The sequence below is a fragment of the Equus caballus genome, chromosome 4 (assembly GCF_041296265.1).
Source record: "Equus caballus isolate H_3958 breed thoroughbred chromosome 4, TB-T2T, whole genome shotgun sequence".
Lineage (NCBI taxonomy): Eukaryota > Metazoa > Chordata > Mammalia > Perissodactyla > Equidae > Equus > Equus caballus.
The window spans coordinates 64845642-64863183 of NC_091687.1; the positions used below are offsets into that span (position 1 = coordinate 64845642).

Below are 17542 nucleotides of genomic sequence, written 5' to 3' on the forward strand. Positions count from 1 at the left end.
TTTCCTAATGACTAATGATGTTGATCATCTTTTCATGTGCTTATTAGCCATTTGTATATCTTCTTTGGAGAAATGTCTATTTATTTACATCCTTTGCTCATTTGTTAATTAAGTTGTTTATTTTTTCATTATGTAATTGTAAGAGTTTTTATTCTGGATATAGGTTCCTTATCAGATATATGATTTGCAAATATTTTTTCCTATTCTGTAGATTGTCCTTCGCTTTCTTGATGGTATCATTTGCAGCACAAAAGGTTTTGATTTTGATGTCCAATTTATCAATTTTTTTTATTACCAGTGATTTTAGTGTGATATCAAAGAACCATTGCCTAACCCAAGGTCATAAAGATTTATTCCTATGTTTTTTCTAAAAGTTTTTATGATTTTAGCTCTTACACTTAGGTCTTTGATCATTTTGAATTAATTTTTGTGTATAATGGGTGGTAAGGGTCTTCATCTTTTGCATGAGGATATCCAATGGTCAGCTCTTTATTCATGGTTTCAGTGACAGGGCCATGGGCCGGTGTGTTTGAATGCTTAAGTGCAAAAGATTGGAGTCAGAAAGCCCTGAGTTCAAGCCTTTGCTCTGCTGCTTCCTAGTACTGACGCCTTGAACAGTTACTTAATCTCCCTGAGCCTCAGTTTTAAGATGACAGCAAGAATAATAGCCATACTAAGTTTATTATAAAGATGAAATGGATAACACATATGAACCTGCCTGGTACATAGTTATTTAAGGGTAAGTTAACTGGGTAGCTGTTTGGACTAATAATGCCAGAAAAATTCAGTTTGTTTGTATTGTCTGTGTGCAAATTTTGGTTCTTCATGGCTTCTGAGAGTATATGTATCCTGAATTCCTTAAGTTTTCCTTTTGGAAGTTGGAGGGGTATAAATTATGAAGGAAGAGATTCAAATAAACCATCAGAATTTTGGAATTGACTCTGCAGTCCTATGATAGTCATTCTTTTAGATGAATGATGATTACAGATCATGTAAATCTGTGTACCACTGGTCTTTACTTTTGGTTCCCGCAAAAATTGATTAATGTTCTCTTGAGTAAGGTGATGGTGGGACATATAAGAGACATTGCTCAGAACAAATGAGTATAACAAATAAATATCTAGTTTGGTAGTCCAAAGCACACCGGAGAGGTGACTTACAGCAGGCTCTAACAGAAGATTCTAAAGAGAATTTGATGTAATATATTGTAATTATAGTTAGTCTCCTCACCATCTGCATGCCTGACTCCCAACTAGACTTTTTTTTTTGGTGAGGAAGATTCACTCTAAGCTAACATCTGTTGCCAATCTTCCTCTTTTTTGGCTTGAGGAAGATTAACCCTGAGCTAATATCTGAGCCAATATCTGAGCCAGTCTTCCTTCCTCTGTTTTGTATGTGGGGCCGCCACACATGGCTTGACAAGTGGTGTGGGTCCGAACCCAGGATCCGAACCCACGAACCCAGGCCACTGAAGCAGAGCATGCCGAACTTACCCACTGTGCCAGGGAGCCGTCCCCTAGGCTGTCATTCTTTGAGAGCTGGGATCATCTATTCTCTAAGCCTGGCAAATTATAAGTGCTCAAAAAATGCTTTATTAATTAATTAATGGTAAATTAAGAAGCCTATAATTTAGCTAATGCTCGGTTATTATCTTTTCTATTAGGGATGTCTCTTCTTCTTCTCTCCTCCCCAGCTGCTCAAAACTTTTACCGAGTGACCTGGCAGAGGAACCCAAGGCTTTGTTAGCCACTGTCCTGTCTGGAGCTCCCCCAGGGAAGCTGAGTTATGGGGGAGGGCTCTGATGGGGTTGAGTATGGCAGAGCACCTAGGGCAGGACAGTGGAGGACACCAAGGCTATGGAGGTCAGGGGTCAATAACTGTGCTCTGCTTCAATTTAAAAAGGGCAGTTTTTTAAACTGTTAACATATCTATATAACATCTGTAATATAATGTATTATAACCATCATATAATATATATAGTATGAACACAGCAGCCATAGTTTCTGGGGAATAAATTAGGTCTTGATTTACCACCTCAGAAAGATTGTCAATCCTATCAAGAAATTTAATCTCCCTTTATTTTCTTGATGTTAGTTACTTTCTCTTTAAATAGATTCTGCAAAAGAAGTGAGTTTCCTGTTACTTTGTATTTAGATGGAGCTTTACAGGTTTTGAAAGCTGAAGGAGACTGGTAGAGTCTATTAAGCTCATGCTGTAATTCTGTAGAAAAGGAAGCTGAAGCTGAAAGAAGTTAGGGGCTTCTTCAGCCCTTTGCTTCTCCCATTGTATACCTGCTGAATTATGGTCACTATTTCTTTCCTCTTATGTTTGATGAAAAAAGCACCTTTCCTTCACTTTTTTCTTTACTTTTGACTTATTTCTTTATAACGGATTTAAATAGCCCCTTCTTGTGTTTTTCTACACTTCTGCACAGCAGCATTTCATTATGGATTTTAAAAAATTCACAGTGTATTGATGTTTTCTTTTTATCTGTTTTTTTTTTTCTGTTAAACAGTGAGATTGTAAACTTCTGGCTTCCCGTGACACCTAATTGGCAGAAGTTCTGAAGAAACTGTGATGGGTTTATAGGCAGAGTGATGTAATCTAACATGAGACTGACATTTCATTTAGTAGGCATCTTACTAGTTTTCCTATTTAAGAGTGTTATTGGGCCGAGATGGAGTAAGCCCGTGGTAGCCTCTCTCCCACTGGTTACAACTAAAAGCTCTGAACAAAGCACGAAAAGCAACTACCTGAGGACTCTGAAAAGTATGTGATAGCAGGCAGACAAAGGAAGACAAAAATTGAACAACTAACGTGATAAAGATTAACACTCTGGAAACAAATGGAAAGGTAGGATTCTTGTCATAGAAAGATAAACTATTAAAAAGGAATAAATGGACATTTTAGAACAAAAGATGTGATATCTGAAATTAAAAAAAAAAAAATCACTCAGTAGATAGGGCTCAATAGAATACAGATGACACAGGAAAGAATCCATGAACTTGAAGATAAATCAAGAGAAATTATCCACTGTGAAGAACAGAGAAAAAAGATTGGGGGAAAAATGAATAAAACCTCTGGTATCTGTGTGTCAATAAGAAGAGATCTAACATTCTGGCATTGGAAAAAGAAGGGGAAATGAGAAAGACATTGGTGAAGAAAAAGCATTTAAAAAAATAGCTTTCTGAAAACTTCCCAAATTAGGTGAAAGCTACAAATTTACAGATTCAAGAAGCTCAGCAAACTCCAAGAAGCATAAACTCAAAGGAAGATATACCTACACACATGGTGATGAAACTGCTGAAAACTAACAAAAAATCTCAAAAGCAGCAAGAGTGGAAAGACACAATAAATATAGGGAAACAATTTCAATATCTGGGATTTCTTATCAGAAAATGTGGAGGCTAGAAGACCATGGAACAACATCTTTAAAGTGCTGAAAGAAAAGAATTGTCAACATAGAATTCTATATCAAATGAAATCTTTAAGAGTTAAGGCAGGGGCCGGCTCCGTGGCCGAGTGGTTAAGTTCACGTGGTCTGCTGTGGCAGCCCAGGGTTTCACTGGTTCAGATCCTGGGCACGGACATGGCACTGCTCATCAGGCCACGTTGAGGTGGCATCCCACATCCCACAACTAGAAGGACCTGCAACTAAGATACACAACTGTGTACGAGGGGGTTTTGGGGAGATAAAGCAGAAAAAAAAAAAGAGTTAAGGCAAAATAAAAACATCTTTAGATGAAGAAAAACTGTAATAAAGAAATGGGAAAGGTAGTTCTTTAAGCTGAAGGGAAATGATACCAGGGGAAACATAGAATATCAAGACTAAAGGAAGAGCAACAGAAATTGTAAACATCTGGGTAAGTATAATAGACTGCTTTTCTCATCCTGAGTTCTTTAAAATATGTATGACTGTTAGAAGCAAAAATTATAACATTGTCAGTGGGGGTGTTCATTGTATATAAATACAATACATATGATGACTGTAACAAAAAGGGGGAAGGCTAAAAGGGCTCATGGTTTTAGGCTTGTATGTTTTATTTGAAATGGTAAAATGTTAATTCTAAGTAGGCCGAAATGTTAGATATGTATTTCATAAGCCCTAGAGCAGCCAATGAAAAAATACCAAGAGATATAGCAGAAAATCCAATAGGTAAATTAAAATAGAATCATATAATTTAGAAGAAGGAAGGAAAGGGAGGAACAAAGTAACCAACAAAAAACAAACAAAACAGGACGCAATCAGAAAAATAAAGCAGTGGCCATAACTCCAACCATATTGATAATATATTAAATGTAAGTGGTCTAAACAGATGAATGAAAAGACACTAGATTGTCAGATATGATTTAAAAAAAAACCAGCCCAAACTATGTGCTGTCTATGAAAACCCTGCTTTAAACACAGAGATATGGAGAGGTTAAAAATAACAAGATATATAAACATAGATGTAAAAATTCTCAATAAAATATCAACAGATCAAATCCAAAAATGTATAAAAAGAATTGTACACCATAACCAATTAGAATTTGTCCCAGATATGCAAGGTTGGTTCAACATTAGAAAATCAGTTAATATAATCCATCGCATTAACAGACTATAAAAAAGGAAAGCCACATGATCGTATAAATAGATACAGAAAAAGCATTTGACAATTCACTCATTCATGATAAAAATTCAACAAACTAGGAATGCGGGAGAACTTTCTCAACTTGATGAAGACTGTCTGCAAAAAGCCTACAGCTGACATCATACTTAATGGTGAGAAATTGGAAGCTCTCCCACAAAGATCAGGTACAAAGCAAAGATGTCTCCGCTAGCCACTTCTTTTTAACATCGTACTAGAAGTTTTTGCTAATCCACTAATGCAAGAAAAGGAAATAAAATTTTTTTTAAAAGTACAAGATTGGGAAGTGATACATAAAACAGTCTTTGTTCACAGAGGAATTGATCGCCTATGTAGGAAATCCAAAAGAACTGACAAAAAACTGGCTGTAAGCAATTATAGCAAGGTTGTAGAATACAAAGTTAATGTGCAAAAGTCAATTACTTTCCTATATACTGGCAATGAACAAGTGGAATTTGAAATTTAAAACAATACCATTTACATTAGGACCCCCCAAAAATGAAATACTTAAGTATAAATCTAGCAAAATATGTACAAGATCTGTATGAGGAAAACTACAAAACTGGTGAATGAAATCAAAGAAGAGCTAAATAAATAGAGAGACATTTCATGTTTGTGAATAGAAAGACTCAATATTGTCAAGATATCAGTTCTTCCTAAGTTGATGTGTAAATTCAATGCAATCGTAGTAAAAAATCTCAGTTTTTTTTTTTTTTTACTGAGAAATATTAGCCTAGAGCTAATGTCTGTGCCAGTCTTTCTCCACTGTATATGTGAGTTGCCACCACAGCGTGGCTGATGAGTGGTGTAGGTCTGTGCCCAGGATCTGAACCTGTGAACCGGGCCACTGAAGCAGAGCGCGCTGCTTAACCACTATGCTACAGGGCTGGCCTCCCAGTAAGTTATTTTATGAATATCGACAAACTGATTCTAAAGTTTATTTGGAGAGGCAAAAGACTCAGAATAGCCAACACAATATTGAAGGAGAAGAACAAAGTTTAATGATTGACACTATACAACTTACTGTAAAGTTACAATAATCAATGTTGCATGGTATTGGTGAAAGAATAGACAGATCAGTGGAATAGAATAGAGAGCCTAGAGTTAGACCCACGTAAATACAATCAACTCTTTGACAAAGGAGCAAAGGCAATACAATGGAGCAAAGATAGTGTCTTCAACAAATGGTACTGGAACAACTCGACATCCACATGTGAAAAAGTGAATCCAGATACAGACCTTACACCTTTCACCAAAATTAACTCAGAATAGATCATAGCCCTAAATGTAAAACGCAAAAAACTATAAAACTCCTAGAAGATAACATGGGAGAAGACCTAGATGACCTTGGGTATTTTGATGCCTTTTTAGGTACAGTCCCAAAGACACAATCCATGAAAGAAATAATTGATAAGCTGGACTTCATTAAATTAAAAACACTGCTCTGTGAAAGACAGTATTGAGAGAATTAGAAGACAAATCTCAGACTGAGAGAAAATATTTGTAAAAGACATATAAAGGACTGTTATTCAAAATATACAGAAAACTTAAAACTCAACAGTAAGAAAATGAAGGACTTGATTAAAAAATAAACCTATACAAAGATCTTTATAGAAGCTTTATTCACAATTGCCAAAACTTGGAAGCAACCAAGATGTCCTTCAGTAGGTGAATGGATAAATAAACTGTGGTACATCCAGACAATGGAATCTTACTCAGTGCTTAAAAGAAATGAGCTGTCGAGCCCTGAAAAGACATGGAGGAAACTTAAGTGCATGTTAGTAAGTGAAAGAAGCCAATCTGCAAAGGCATCCTGTTTGGTTCCAACTATATGACATTCTGGAAAAGGCAATTAGGAGACAATAAAAAGATCAGTGGTTGCTGGGGGTCAGAGGTTATGGTGGAAGATGAATAATGATGGATATATATCATTATACATTTGTCCAAACCCACAGAATGTACAACACCAAGAGTGAGCACTAAGGTAAACTGTGGACTTTGGGTGATTGTGATGTGTCAGTGTAAATGGTAAAAATATATACCCTCTGGTCAGTGATGTTGATAATGGGGAAAGCTGTGCAAGTGTAGGGGCAGGGGCCATGTGAGGAATCTCTGTACCTCCCTCTCAATTTTATTTTAAACCTAAAACTGCTATAAAAAATTAAAGCCTTTTTAAAAAGCAAAAAAAAATTAAAAGGATAGGAAAAGGTGTACCATGCAAACACTAATCAAAAGAAAGCTGAATTGGCTATATTAATATTAGACAAAGTAGACTTCAGAGCAGGGAAAATTGCAAGAGATAAGGAAAACATTGCATAATTATAAAAGGATCATTCCATCAAAAAGACATTGGAATCCTAAATGTGTATACATCTAAAAACAGAACGTCAAAATATATGGAGCAAAAACTGGTAGAACTGAAAGGAAACATAGATCCACAATTACACTTGAAAACATCAACATTCTTCTTTCAATAATCTATACAATAGATAGGCATAAATCATCCAAAGAAACAGAAGATCTGAACACTGTCAACCAGCTTGACCTAATTGACATTTATAGAATAATCCCCCAAACAATAGCAGAATACTGCATTTTTTTCAAAGGCACATGGAACATTCACTAAGATTGACCATATTCTGGGCTATAGTAGAAACGCTGCCAAATGTAAACGAATGTTCTGTGTCTTTAACAGAAGTAAACTAGAAATCAGTGACAGAAATGTGGGAAATCCCCAAACATTAGGAAGTTGAACAGTACACTTCTAAGTAACCCATGGGTGAAAGAGCAAGTCTCCAAGAAAAAGAAAATATTGTCTACTTAAAATCAAAACACAACAGTGGTTGGCCAGTGGTAAAGTGTGGGGGGAGGGCTTGACTGCAAAGGGGATAGCGCAAGAGAATTTTGGGGGGAGGATAATGGAATTTTATTGTCTTGATTATTATGGTGATTATTACAGGACTATGCATTTATCAAAACTCAGAACTGTTAACCAAAGAAGAAATTTCACTGTCTGTAAATTGGAAAGTAAACATTAAAAAAAATTTTAAGTATCTTTTTAATGGAATACAGGGCTCTTTTGTTTTGTTTTTAGTGATGTGTTTGGGTGAGCTACTTGTCACAAGGCTGCTGAGTAAAAAGGAAGGGAAACTACAGTATTTTTTCGTCAGACATGAGTATGACTCACATGTAATCACTTTTTTAGTTTGCATCTTTAAAAGAATAAGAACATCTCCATTTAGAAATTTTGATTTAAAAATAGTGGCTGTTGTGAGATAAAAAGAAAATATAGTACAAAATTAACATGAGCTATGCCATTTTAGATCTAAATATAAGCGCATTTTTTGAAGAAAATTATGCTCATTGAAAAAATATCTATTCAACATTAGTTGAACTGAAAAAAGTGAGTTTTGCAAACAATTGCTGTCAATTAAGTAAAGAGACATTTGTACAATGTGAGAAAAGAACAAGCTGGTAACAGTTTTGGAATAATGATCTTCAAATCTTTAATTTCTTTGAACAATACTTTGTAGTTTTCAGAGTATAAAAGTTTTATGCTTCTTTTGTTAATTTTATTTCTGAGTATTTTATTCTTTTTGATGTTGTAAATGGAGTTGTTTTATTTCACTTTCAGATTGTTCATTGCATCTGTATAGAAATGAAACAATCAATATTTGTATGTTGGTCTTATGTCTTACAACCTTGCTGAACTCATTTTTCTAATAGTTTTTTTAGTGAGTTCCTTAGCGTTTTGTTTTTTTTAAAAATATACAAGAGCCTGTCTGCTAATAGAGGTAGATTTGCTTCTTCCTTTCTAATGTGGGTGCCTTTTATTGCATTTTGTACCCTAATTGCCCTGGCTAGAACCTGCAATATAATCTTGAATAGAGACTGGTGAGGCTTATTGCAGAGATAGTCGGGGATGACATTTTGGGAAGAAGAGCAGCTTGAACAAAAGCCTGGAAGCAGGAATACAGCAAGTAAATTTGGTTTGACTAGAATATAGATGGTGTAAGAGGACTTGATATGATGTATATTTTTTATGTTGTTTGTCCCCTGAAATTCTCCAAAGTAAAAGTAGTTAAGCCCTTGAATGTTTTAAGATTATTCCATTTTAGTGGATCAATACTAAATAGTAAGTCACAGGTACCTTTTCCTAGGGGTCACATGACCCTAGGTGGGCTTATTACGCATCACTCTATATGATGTTGGAAGGGCAATATAATATTTTGCCTCATTTCTAAGTCTGGGATATTTTTTCCTAACCAGAGAGGAAGAGAGCAAGTGCATGATAACAATAATGTTCAGGAAACAATAATCTTTTATCTTATAAAAATTAAAAACCACAGATTATTGTACTATATTAGGAAAAAAAAGGGAATAAAAATCATCAGTAATTCCGTTACCTAGAGAATCATCACTGTGTTTGTTGCTGATCATTCCAGACTTCTATACATTTTGTGAGTAAAAATATATGCCTCTGTGGATGGGTGTTTTTAATTTTATGAAAATCAAACATAGAGGCCTTTTCTAACCTACTTCTTGCCCTTAGAATTTCCCCTGGAATGTAAGCTCCTTGGAGCTGGGACCCAGCATCCTTGTTAGGTCCTATTCCTCTGTTCACGCAGGCAGTAATTGAGACCATGCTCTTGCTTCTGTTTTCAGGTTGGCAGCCTCGATGGTTCCTTCTCTGTGGAGGGATATTATCCTATTATGATTCTCCTGAAGATGCCTGGAAAGGTTGCAAAGGGAGTATCCAAATGGCGGTCTGTGAAATTCAAGGTGAGAAACCAAGAGACTTGCAAGTTTTGTTTTTCTTTCTGTCTCCCTCCCCTCCTACCCCCCATATGAAAAGGTACTGACCTCTGTGTTCCTTTCTCCCCTGTGTCCATACACAGAGATACATAATGTTATGATCCAAAAGAAAGCCTTGCAAATAAGACCTAAAACTGCAGCCAGTTTTTACAAGGAAGTCGATTAAGAGGTAGTCAGAATAAATGAGAGCCCTGTGCTTAACCACACATCCAGTGCTTATTTCTTGGTCACCTGCTCACCTGGGGCCAGTGGCTCTTTGTAAATCTTACTAAGTCTTTTTACTGCAGCATCAAACACTTTTATGTCTAAATCAGGACAGACACACCTTCTCACCACCACCACATACTCAAAACAAAACAAGCAAACACCTAACAGACCTACAAATAGCCTTTACTTCTTGGTTTTGGGAATCTTGAGACATGCGGAAAAGATGTAGCTCAGGAACAGATTAGAAGGGAATTTGGCGCCTGGAGGGTGAAGGAGAATGTGGTTTGTTTGTTTATTCTCCTGAAAGGCTCTGAGAGAGTTCTCACACTTTTGATTTGATTTATAAAGGAAAGTAGAAAAGGAAAAATACTATATTCTTGATTGCTTTTCAGTAAACCCAAGAAGATAAAGAACATACCCTTACTTGTTGGCATGCAAGCCTTTTTGGCCTCAGAGCAGCGTACTTTACACACACAAGCCAAAAGAGAGATTCCTTCTCTATTCTGATAAAAGATCCTGAGGAGAATTGGGCAAGCCTTTTTTAAGGCCAAAGTCTTGGTGATACCTTGTAGTCAATTTCAGGGTTTTCCCTCTTCATCAGCAGAGGTGTCTAGGAAGAGATAAATAAACTAGGAGAGGTAGTAAGAGTTGGCATCCTCTCTTGGCAGAAGCCTTCAGTGACTGGCACCAGTTGAGCTCAAGAATTTGGGTGGGGTAGAGGCTACCTAGATAGGGGTCTTCTAGGTTTCTGACCTCCCTCTGCCTTGCTCGCAGTTCATTCTGTAGATAACACACGCATGGACCTGATAATCCCTGGGGAACAGTATTTCTACCTGAAGGCCAGAAGTGTGGCTGAGAGACAGCGGTGGCTGGTAGCCCTGGGGTCAGCCAAGGCTTGCCTCACAGACAGTAGGACCCAGAAGGAAAAAGGCAAGTATTGATTGTCCTCTGGTCTGGGAACCTTGGGAATCATCTGCTGGCATCTCTGGGTTCCCATATTTGTTATCTTGCCTCTGACCACCTAGCTAGCTTTTTGTACCCTTCAAATGCTATATATCTCAGGAATTTAAAGCACAGTCTGTGTCTAACTCTTCTTTCTTAGCATGTCGTAGTAGAAAGATTGCAGGCTTTGGAGCCAGATACAACTGGGGTCCAACTATGGCTTTGCGGGTTACTGGCTTTGTGGCCTTGGCATAGGTCACCTAACCTCTCTAATCCTCAGTTTCCTCATATTTTAAAAAGAGGTAATAACCGACCTACCTTAGAAGGATTACCCTGAGCCTTAGTGATGACATGAAGCTGTCTAGGACCCAGGCTGGCACAAAGTTGGCCTTTGGTGAAGAGTAGCTGAGCCAGAGAAGCTTTGGGTCAGGTGTTCTCTGCAGTAACACTTTGCTTTCGCCTCCCTTTCCCTCGAGTGGGATGGCTACTTAATTGTCACATTGCTACTGCTTAATGCTCGTTAACTGGGTATCATTAGGTCTCCTGAGAATCATGACACAATTTTCTGTTGGACTGGATCAAGAATGCCAGGGCTTACTGCCTCAGCCCTAGTCGCCGCCTCCCCACCTGCTTAACCCAGTATTCTTCAGCCTCTACAGCTGAAGAGGTTGGTGGGAGAGAGGGGCCTCAGGGAAAAAGTGTTTTCGGGTTCCTTTCTCATGACAGATGTGCTTAACAGAAAAATTGGCCTCTTTGTTGGTTTTTTAAATGCTAAATCAGGACCAAATTCCAGACATTGTCAGCTTTGGCTCAGATCAGGAGGTAACATGCGGCTTTTTCATGGAGAAGAAAACAGGCGGTAGTGATTGTAGCTGAGCCCTCAGCGCCAGGGTGGCTGGAGTGCCATGCTCATAAGGGAGCAGCAGGTGCCCAGAGGGTGCCATTAGCCTTGACAGGCAGCATGCTGGGCCAGTCCTCTGAATTAAGGAGCCGTCTTATTAGTGGTAATTGCACGTTACAGAACAAGGTTTCCCAGTGTTGAGCTATTTTAGCAGGTAGATAGCTGTGGCTTCACTTTACAGATAGGGAACACTGTGGCAAAACTGAGACCAAAACTCAGAACCCTTGGTTCTGCTCCCAGTTCTGACACAAGTGGATCAGAAGTATGCTGTCTCCTTCCCATACGGGTGATCATTCAATATGTTGGCTCAAGAAATAATGTAGATTACTTCAAAAGATTGGAAATCTCCTTTTTCTGTTTTTCTTGCTCCCTCATCTTTACCTGTTCATATCTGTAACCCATACTATAAACATCTGACTTTAGGCACAGGTTATATATTCCACTCTCTGTATCGTATACTACCTAGTAAGTCGTTTGTTCATTCTAATAATTACATATCATCATTTTGTTATTTAGAGTTTGCTGAAAACACTGAAAACTTGAAAACGAAAATGTCAGAACTAAGACTCTACTGTGACCTCCTTGTTCAGCAAGTAGATAAAACAAAAGAAGTGACCACAACTGGTGTGTCCAGTTCCGAGGTAAAATATTATTTGTCTCAGCCAGATGAAAAGTGGTGCCAGATGTGCTTACACGTGATGCTTACTCTTACATAATCCCTGACTATCTTGGAATTTACTGTTCTTCGGAGAAAAACAGTAACAAAATTCAACAAGGAGAAGAAATGTGTGCATTTCAGCACGTGGAAGCATATACAGTCATGTGTTGCTTAAACACAGGGATACATTCTGAGAAATGCATCATTAGGTGATTTTGTCATCATGTGAAAATCATAGCGTGTACTTGCACAAACCTAGATGGTTTAGCCTGCTACACATGTAGGCTGTATGGTAGTAATCTTAGGGCACCGCCGCTGTATGTGTGGTTTGTTGTTGACTGAAGCTTCCTTATGTGGTGCATGACTGTAGTTTTCCTTTCTGGAATGAATTCAAGATTAATTCATTGATAACGTTTGAACCGTTTAACTTTAGTACTGATGTACTAAAATATGTTTCTCCCCAGTTTGCATTACTTTTTAAAATGCAGTCTTACCTGTCTAGCAGAGCCATTTCTATAGGTGTGGCTACTCAGATGCCAACATTGTGTCTATCAGTGATGCATATCTGTTACTTTTGATGAGACTGTAACACGATTTTATTTCACTATAGTAATTGTTGTGCTTTCGCATAGATGGTGCTTTCAAAGATGGAGACACAGCTTTTTTTCTCTCCATCATCAGCAGGGATTGTGATTTTTTAACCTTTATTAATAAAGTTGTCATTCACTCACCCTAAAACATATATTAACAGATCTATCTAGTGTTAACCTATGTATTGAATGGCTCACATTAACCAGAGAGGGTCTCTGCTCTTCTCTCAAAGAAGTTATAGCCTAAAAAACAATGCCTATAAAGTGAAGAATCTGAAGATTATAATTAATGGTTTTAAGTCACTTTTCTTAGGTAATAGAAGAACACTAAGCTACTGATAGTATGCGTGCTTTGAGTTTTTCTAGCGAAGGTGATTTAACTCTCATTCAGTTCCTTTTGGTCTCTTATTGTTTCAGCAACTGCCTATTGTGTACAGACAATGCCTGGGGGAAGGGGAGGGGAAGGGGAGGTTACCAAAAAACAGTTCAGTTCTCCTCTTGGGATGTTTTTTGTGCAGAGCACTGCTTCTCAACCCAGAACAGTTTTGCCCTCAGGAGACATCTGGCAGTGTCTGAAGACATTTTTGGTTGTCATGGCTGAGGGAGTGCTTTTGGCATCTAGGGAGTAGAGGCCAGGATGCTGCTTAACATCCTCCAATGGATGGGGGAGCCACACCACGTACTTTCCCACTCCAGAAGTTAGCTAGCCCAAATGTCAGTAGTGCTGGGGTAGAGAAGCCCTGGTCTAGAGGGAAGGGTAGCTGTAATTCTTAATTTTTAAAATTCAAGAAAGTGCTTATAGTAAGTGCCTAGGGAACTGAAACTGTGGTTGTGATATTGTGATTTATAAGAAATATATATTTGGTCTTTTCCCAGTTCCTGGCATAGAGCTCCTAAAACCCTTGGGACTTCCTGTGATGAGAGATGAAGGTGTCTTTTGTTATGTTGATGAGGTGACTTCGGGTTGACAGCAGACCCTACCATGTGATTAGAGGTTGGAGCTTTCAGTCCCACCCCCCACCTCCTGGGAGAGGAGAGGGGCCGGAGATTGAGTTCAGTCACCAGTGGCCAGTGATTTAATCAGTCGTGCCTGTGTATTGATTGAAGCTTCCATAACCTGAAGCATGAGGTTCTGAGAGCGCCTGAGTTGGTGAACAGGTGGAGATGCAGGGAAAGTGGCGTGTTCAGGGAGCATGGACTCTCCAAGCACCTTCTCACATGCCTTGCCCTATGCATTGCTTCTATCTGGCTGTTCCTGAGTTATGTCCTTTTATAATAAACTGGTAATCTAGTAAGTAAAATGTTTTTCTGAGTTCTGTGAGCCCTCTAGCAGATTAATCAAACGCAAGGAGGGGTCATTGAAATTTCCAGTCTCCAGTGGGTCAGTTAGAAGCACAGGTGACAACCTGGACTTGGCACTGGTGTCTGAAGTGGGGGGTGGGGACAGTGTTGCAGAACAGAGCTCGTAACCTGTGAGATCTGACAACGTCTCCAGGTAGATGGTGTCAGGATTTAGTTGAATTGTAGGACACCCAGCTGGCGTTGGAGAATTGTTTGATGATGTAGGAAAAAAACATACATTGTAATTGGTGTCAGAATCACAGTGATCCACAACCAGTAACATCGCCTGCTAGCTTGTTAGAAATACAAAATTGAGGGAAATATAGAGGCCGCTATTAAAGAGCAAAATTCAACTGAGTAAGGTTTAAAGATCTTATTGGCTTCATTCAGTGACTCATGAATCAAGCAACATCCAATCTAGCAGATGGAAATGAGCTCTGAAGAGCTATACAAGGCTGGAGATTTTTATAGACCAAGGTGAACAGGAACAAGGAAGTTATCCTGAACATTTTGCCAACTGGTTAAAGCAGGGTTGCTTTCTGTATGTGGAGCAAAGGGCAGTTTTGGACCTAGGTTAGGTGCTCGTGCTGAGCAGGCGAGTGCTGGTTGGTTGACCTAGGCCTTTCTTTTCTGGGAGAGCCGAACATAAAAACTTAGTTAAGTTTTTGATTTGCTGACGTGAGGTTTAGCATGAGTGACTCCATCTTGGGCCAAATCTGGTTACTTTAACACCACTGAGACGTGGTTACCGTCACAGTCAACCATTACCGTCACCGTTACCTCTAGTCAAGGTGTGTCCTCAGTTTCCTAAACAACTTATCAATATCAATATCCAGAGGAACAACACCCAAAACACGTAAAATAACTTGGAGGAAAAAATGATTCGCTGTTGAAAAGAATTCCAGTTGCTGACACCTCTTAGACTCACCTGTACTGAAAGCCAAAAAACCCATTCTGAAAGCAAACAATGCGTGATCTGTGGTTTCTAATGCTTCTGTTATAGAACCTTATTTTACTCAGGCAATGGGAGGCAATTTTCCATTTATCCCACTGGTCTTCAGTCCATGTGATTCCCTATTTCATGTCTGCCACCCCTTACAGACTGGAAGCTCCAGGAGGGCTCTGCCACAGTGCTGGCATATAATATTGTTGAGTTGAAAGAAGTTGGTGCCTTCAGCTGGAGTGGTGGGTGAGTGAAGTGTCAGATTGAGGGTAAGGCTTGTGTATGGTTAAAGGATAGATTGGACTCACTCAGTCTTTTTCTTCCATAACTGATGTACATATTTTTCCAGCAGAATAGGTGAGCACGTATGTTGTGGATAAAAACCTTTAAGGACATTCCACAATTGGGCTTTTTCTTTTTTGGCAAGGTAAAGGAGTCTTCCACTCTCGTTGTTTTGTAGGAGGGAATTGATGTGGGAACTCTGCTGAAATCAACCTGCAATACTTTTCTGAAGACTTTGGAAGAATGCATGCAGATCGCAAATGCAGCCTTCACCTCTGAGCTTCTCTATCGCACGCCCCCAGGATCACCACAGCTGGCCATGCTCAAGTCCAACAAGGTAACAATCTAGCTGAGCTTGGCTGCCTCAGGGCATAATGAAAAACTGAAAAGTTAAGGAAGTGATGTACTGAGCTATGTCCTCCATCCCCATTTGGCAACTGATAAAGACATATTTTTAGTGGACTTTCCTTATGTCAGCTTTTATATCTGCCCTCAGTCCACCATATCCAGTCAATTATTTTTGGCAGTTTTACCACCTAAACACGTCTCTGATGTCTCTTCTTTCCAGCCCCCTTGTCTGGTAGGCCTTGCTGAGATTTGTAGTAGGCGTTCCAACTAGTCTCCTTCAGCCTCACCCCTCCAGGCAGCTGGTGATATTTCTGTTCGTGCTGTGTAAATTGGACCACTTTACCCAAACTTTTCAGTGGCTCCCTTGTTGCCTACAGGTTAAAGTCAAAACTTCTTAGCCCCTTCCTACATCCCAGCTTCTTTCTCTGTCATTACCTGGTTTGAACGTATTAACTGCTTGTAGCTCCCCCGGTATCTTTGTAGCTCCCCCCAGTGCCAAGAATGCCCTTCTTCCCTATCTTTCCCTGGTTAGCTCTCATTTGTCCTTCAAGATTTAATCTCTTTTTCCCTGATTTCCTAAATTGGGCTAAGAGCTCCTCCTTTATGCATACCCCGATATCAGTCTTACTCTATATTGAAATTACCTTACGGGCAGGAGCCCCATACTGTTTACCTTTATACTTCCAGTGTTTGATACAATGCTGCATCATAGTCTGGTATTTATTAGTGTTTAATGAGCATGACTGAAATTACAAGAAAGCTAGCCACCGAGGGTTTGGCTGTAATAATTAGGTCCTTCGAAAGGTCATCTTCCTTTTCCTTAGACATTTGGGTACCCTTATTTGAATAAATATGATGGACTGGTTGGTATCAATGATGCTTTTCTTTTGGGAGGATGTTCCTGTTGAGTGGGGCAGTATATGTTGTGGCTGTATTTACCGCTTTCATATGTGATAAAACTAATCTACTCCGTTGGAAGTTTAACATGTAAACTTTCATTTCTTTGCTTCTTTTAAAGATGAAACATCCTATTGTACCGATTCATAATTCATTGGAAAGGTACAGTAACTTCTTTTGTTTTTTTCTTCTTCGTAAAAATAAAAAAATAAGGATATTGTTATCCCTTGTTTTTAAAAAATGAGAATGTTTTGATTGTATAGTGGTTTTCCTCATGATTTGAGATGATACTGGAAGGAAACAGTGTCTGATTTTCCTCTTTTGGCTGAGCCTGAAGTGATGCAGACTATCCCTTCAGCACTGCCTCCTAGGGAAGATGTTTGCCTTTCCCCTGGGATGTGGATCCCACCCATCACATCTAGTCACTTTAATCTCTCTGCTGTACCGAAGGTTGGAACCTCCTCTCCCATGGAGGAGCTGAGCCTTGATTTAAGTGTACTTTCATCCAGAAAGACAGTGCTATCTTGTTTTGCTTAAAAATAAAAATCTTAGGTAGCTTTACAGGTTGAAAAAAGAACAATATCAAAATCTCAACTATTTCTTCCTCCAAATGCTCCTTTGATTAAAAAAAAGTACACATTTACAAAGTTGTATTCCTATTATTTGGGGTCTTTATTCAGTTATTATTTCATATAAGCATTCCCATATTTTGACATAGTCCATATATTGGTCCTTTCAAATTATTATTTAATATTGCATTTCTGTGTATACTGTTGTTTGCTTCTTTAGTGCAAAGATTGTTCCCAATTTTGCTGTTAACAATTTTCTCCTGTTCTAATATTTCTAGAATATTTCTAGGATTCTAGGAACATCTTTGTAGATGTTTTTTGTTTTGAGGTATTTCCTCAGTATACTACATTTTTTTTTTTCTTTTTTTAAGATTTTATTTTTTCCTTTTTCTCCCCAAAGCCCCCCCGGTACATAGTTGTG

At 38.6% G+C, this 17542-nt stretch overlaps 1 protein-coding gene across 2 annotated transcripts in view; it reads left to right on the forward strand.

The window, feature by feature from the left end:
* The window catches only part of PLEKHA8 (pleckstrin homology domain containing A8), a 51065-nt gene that overhangs the window by 5094 nt on the left and 28429 nt on the right, over positions 1–17542 (forward strand). For both annotated transcript variants that reach the window (NM_001197039.2, XM_070264203.1), the window contains exons 2-6: positions 9294–9410; positions 10425–10580; positions 12010–12134; positions 15486–15644; positions 16674–16714. In NM_001197039.2, coding sequence (NP_001183968.1) covers positions 9294–9410; positions 10425–10580; positions 12010–12134; positions 15486–15644; positions 16674–16714 — 598 coding nt within the window. The remainder of the gene's footprint in view (positions 1–9293; positions 9411–10424; positions 10581–12009; positions 12135–15485; positions 15645–16673; positions 16715–17542) is intronic.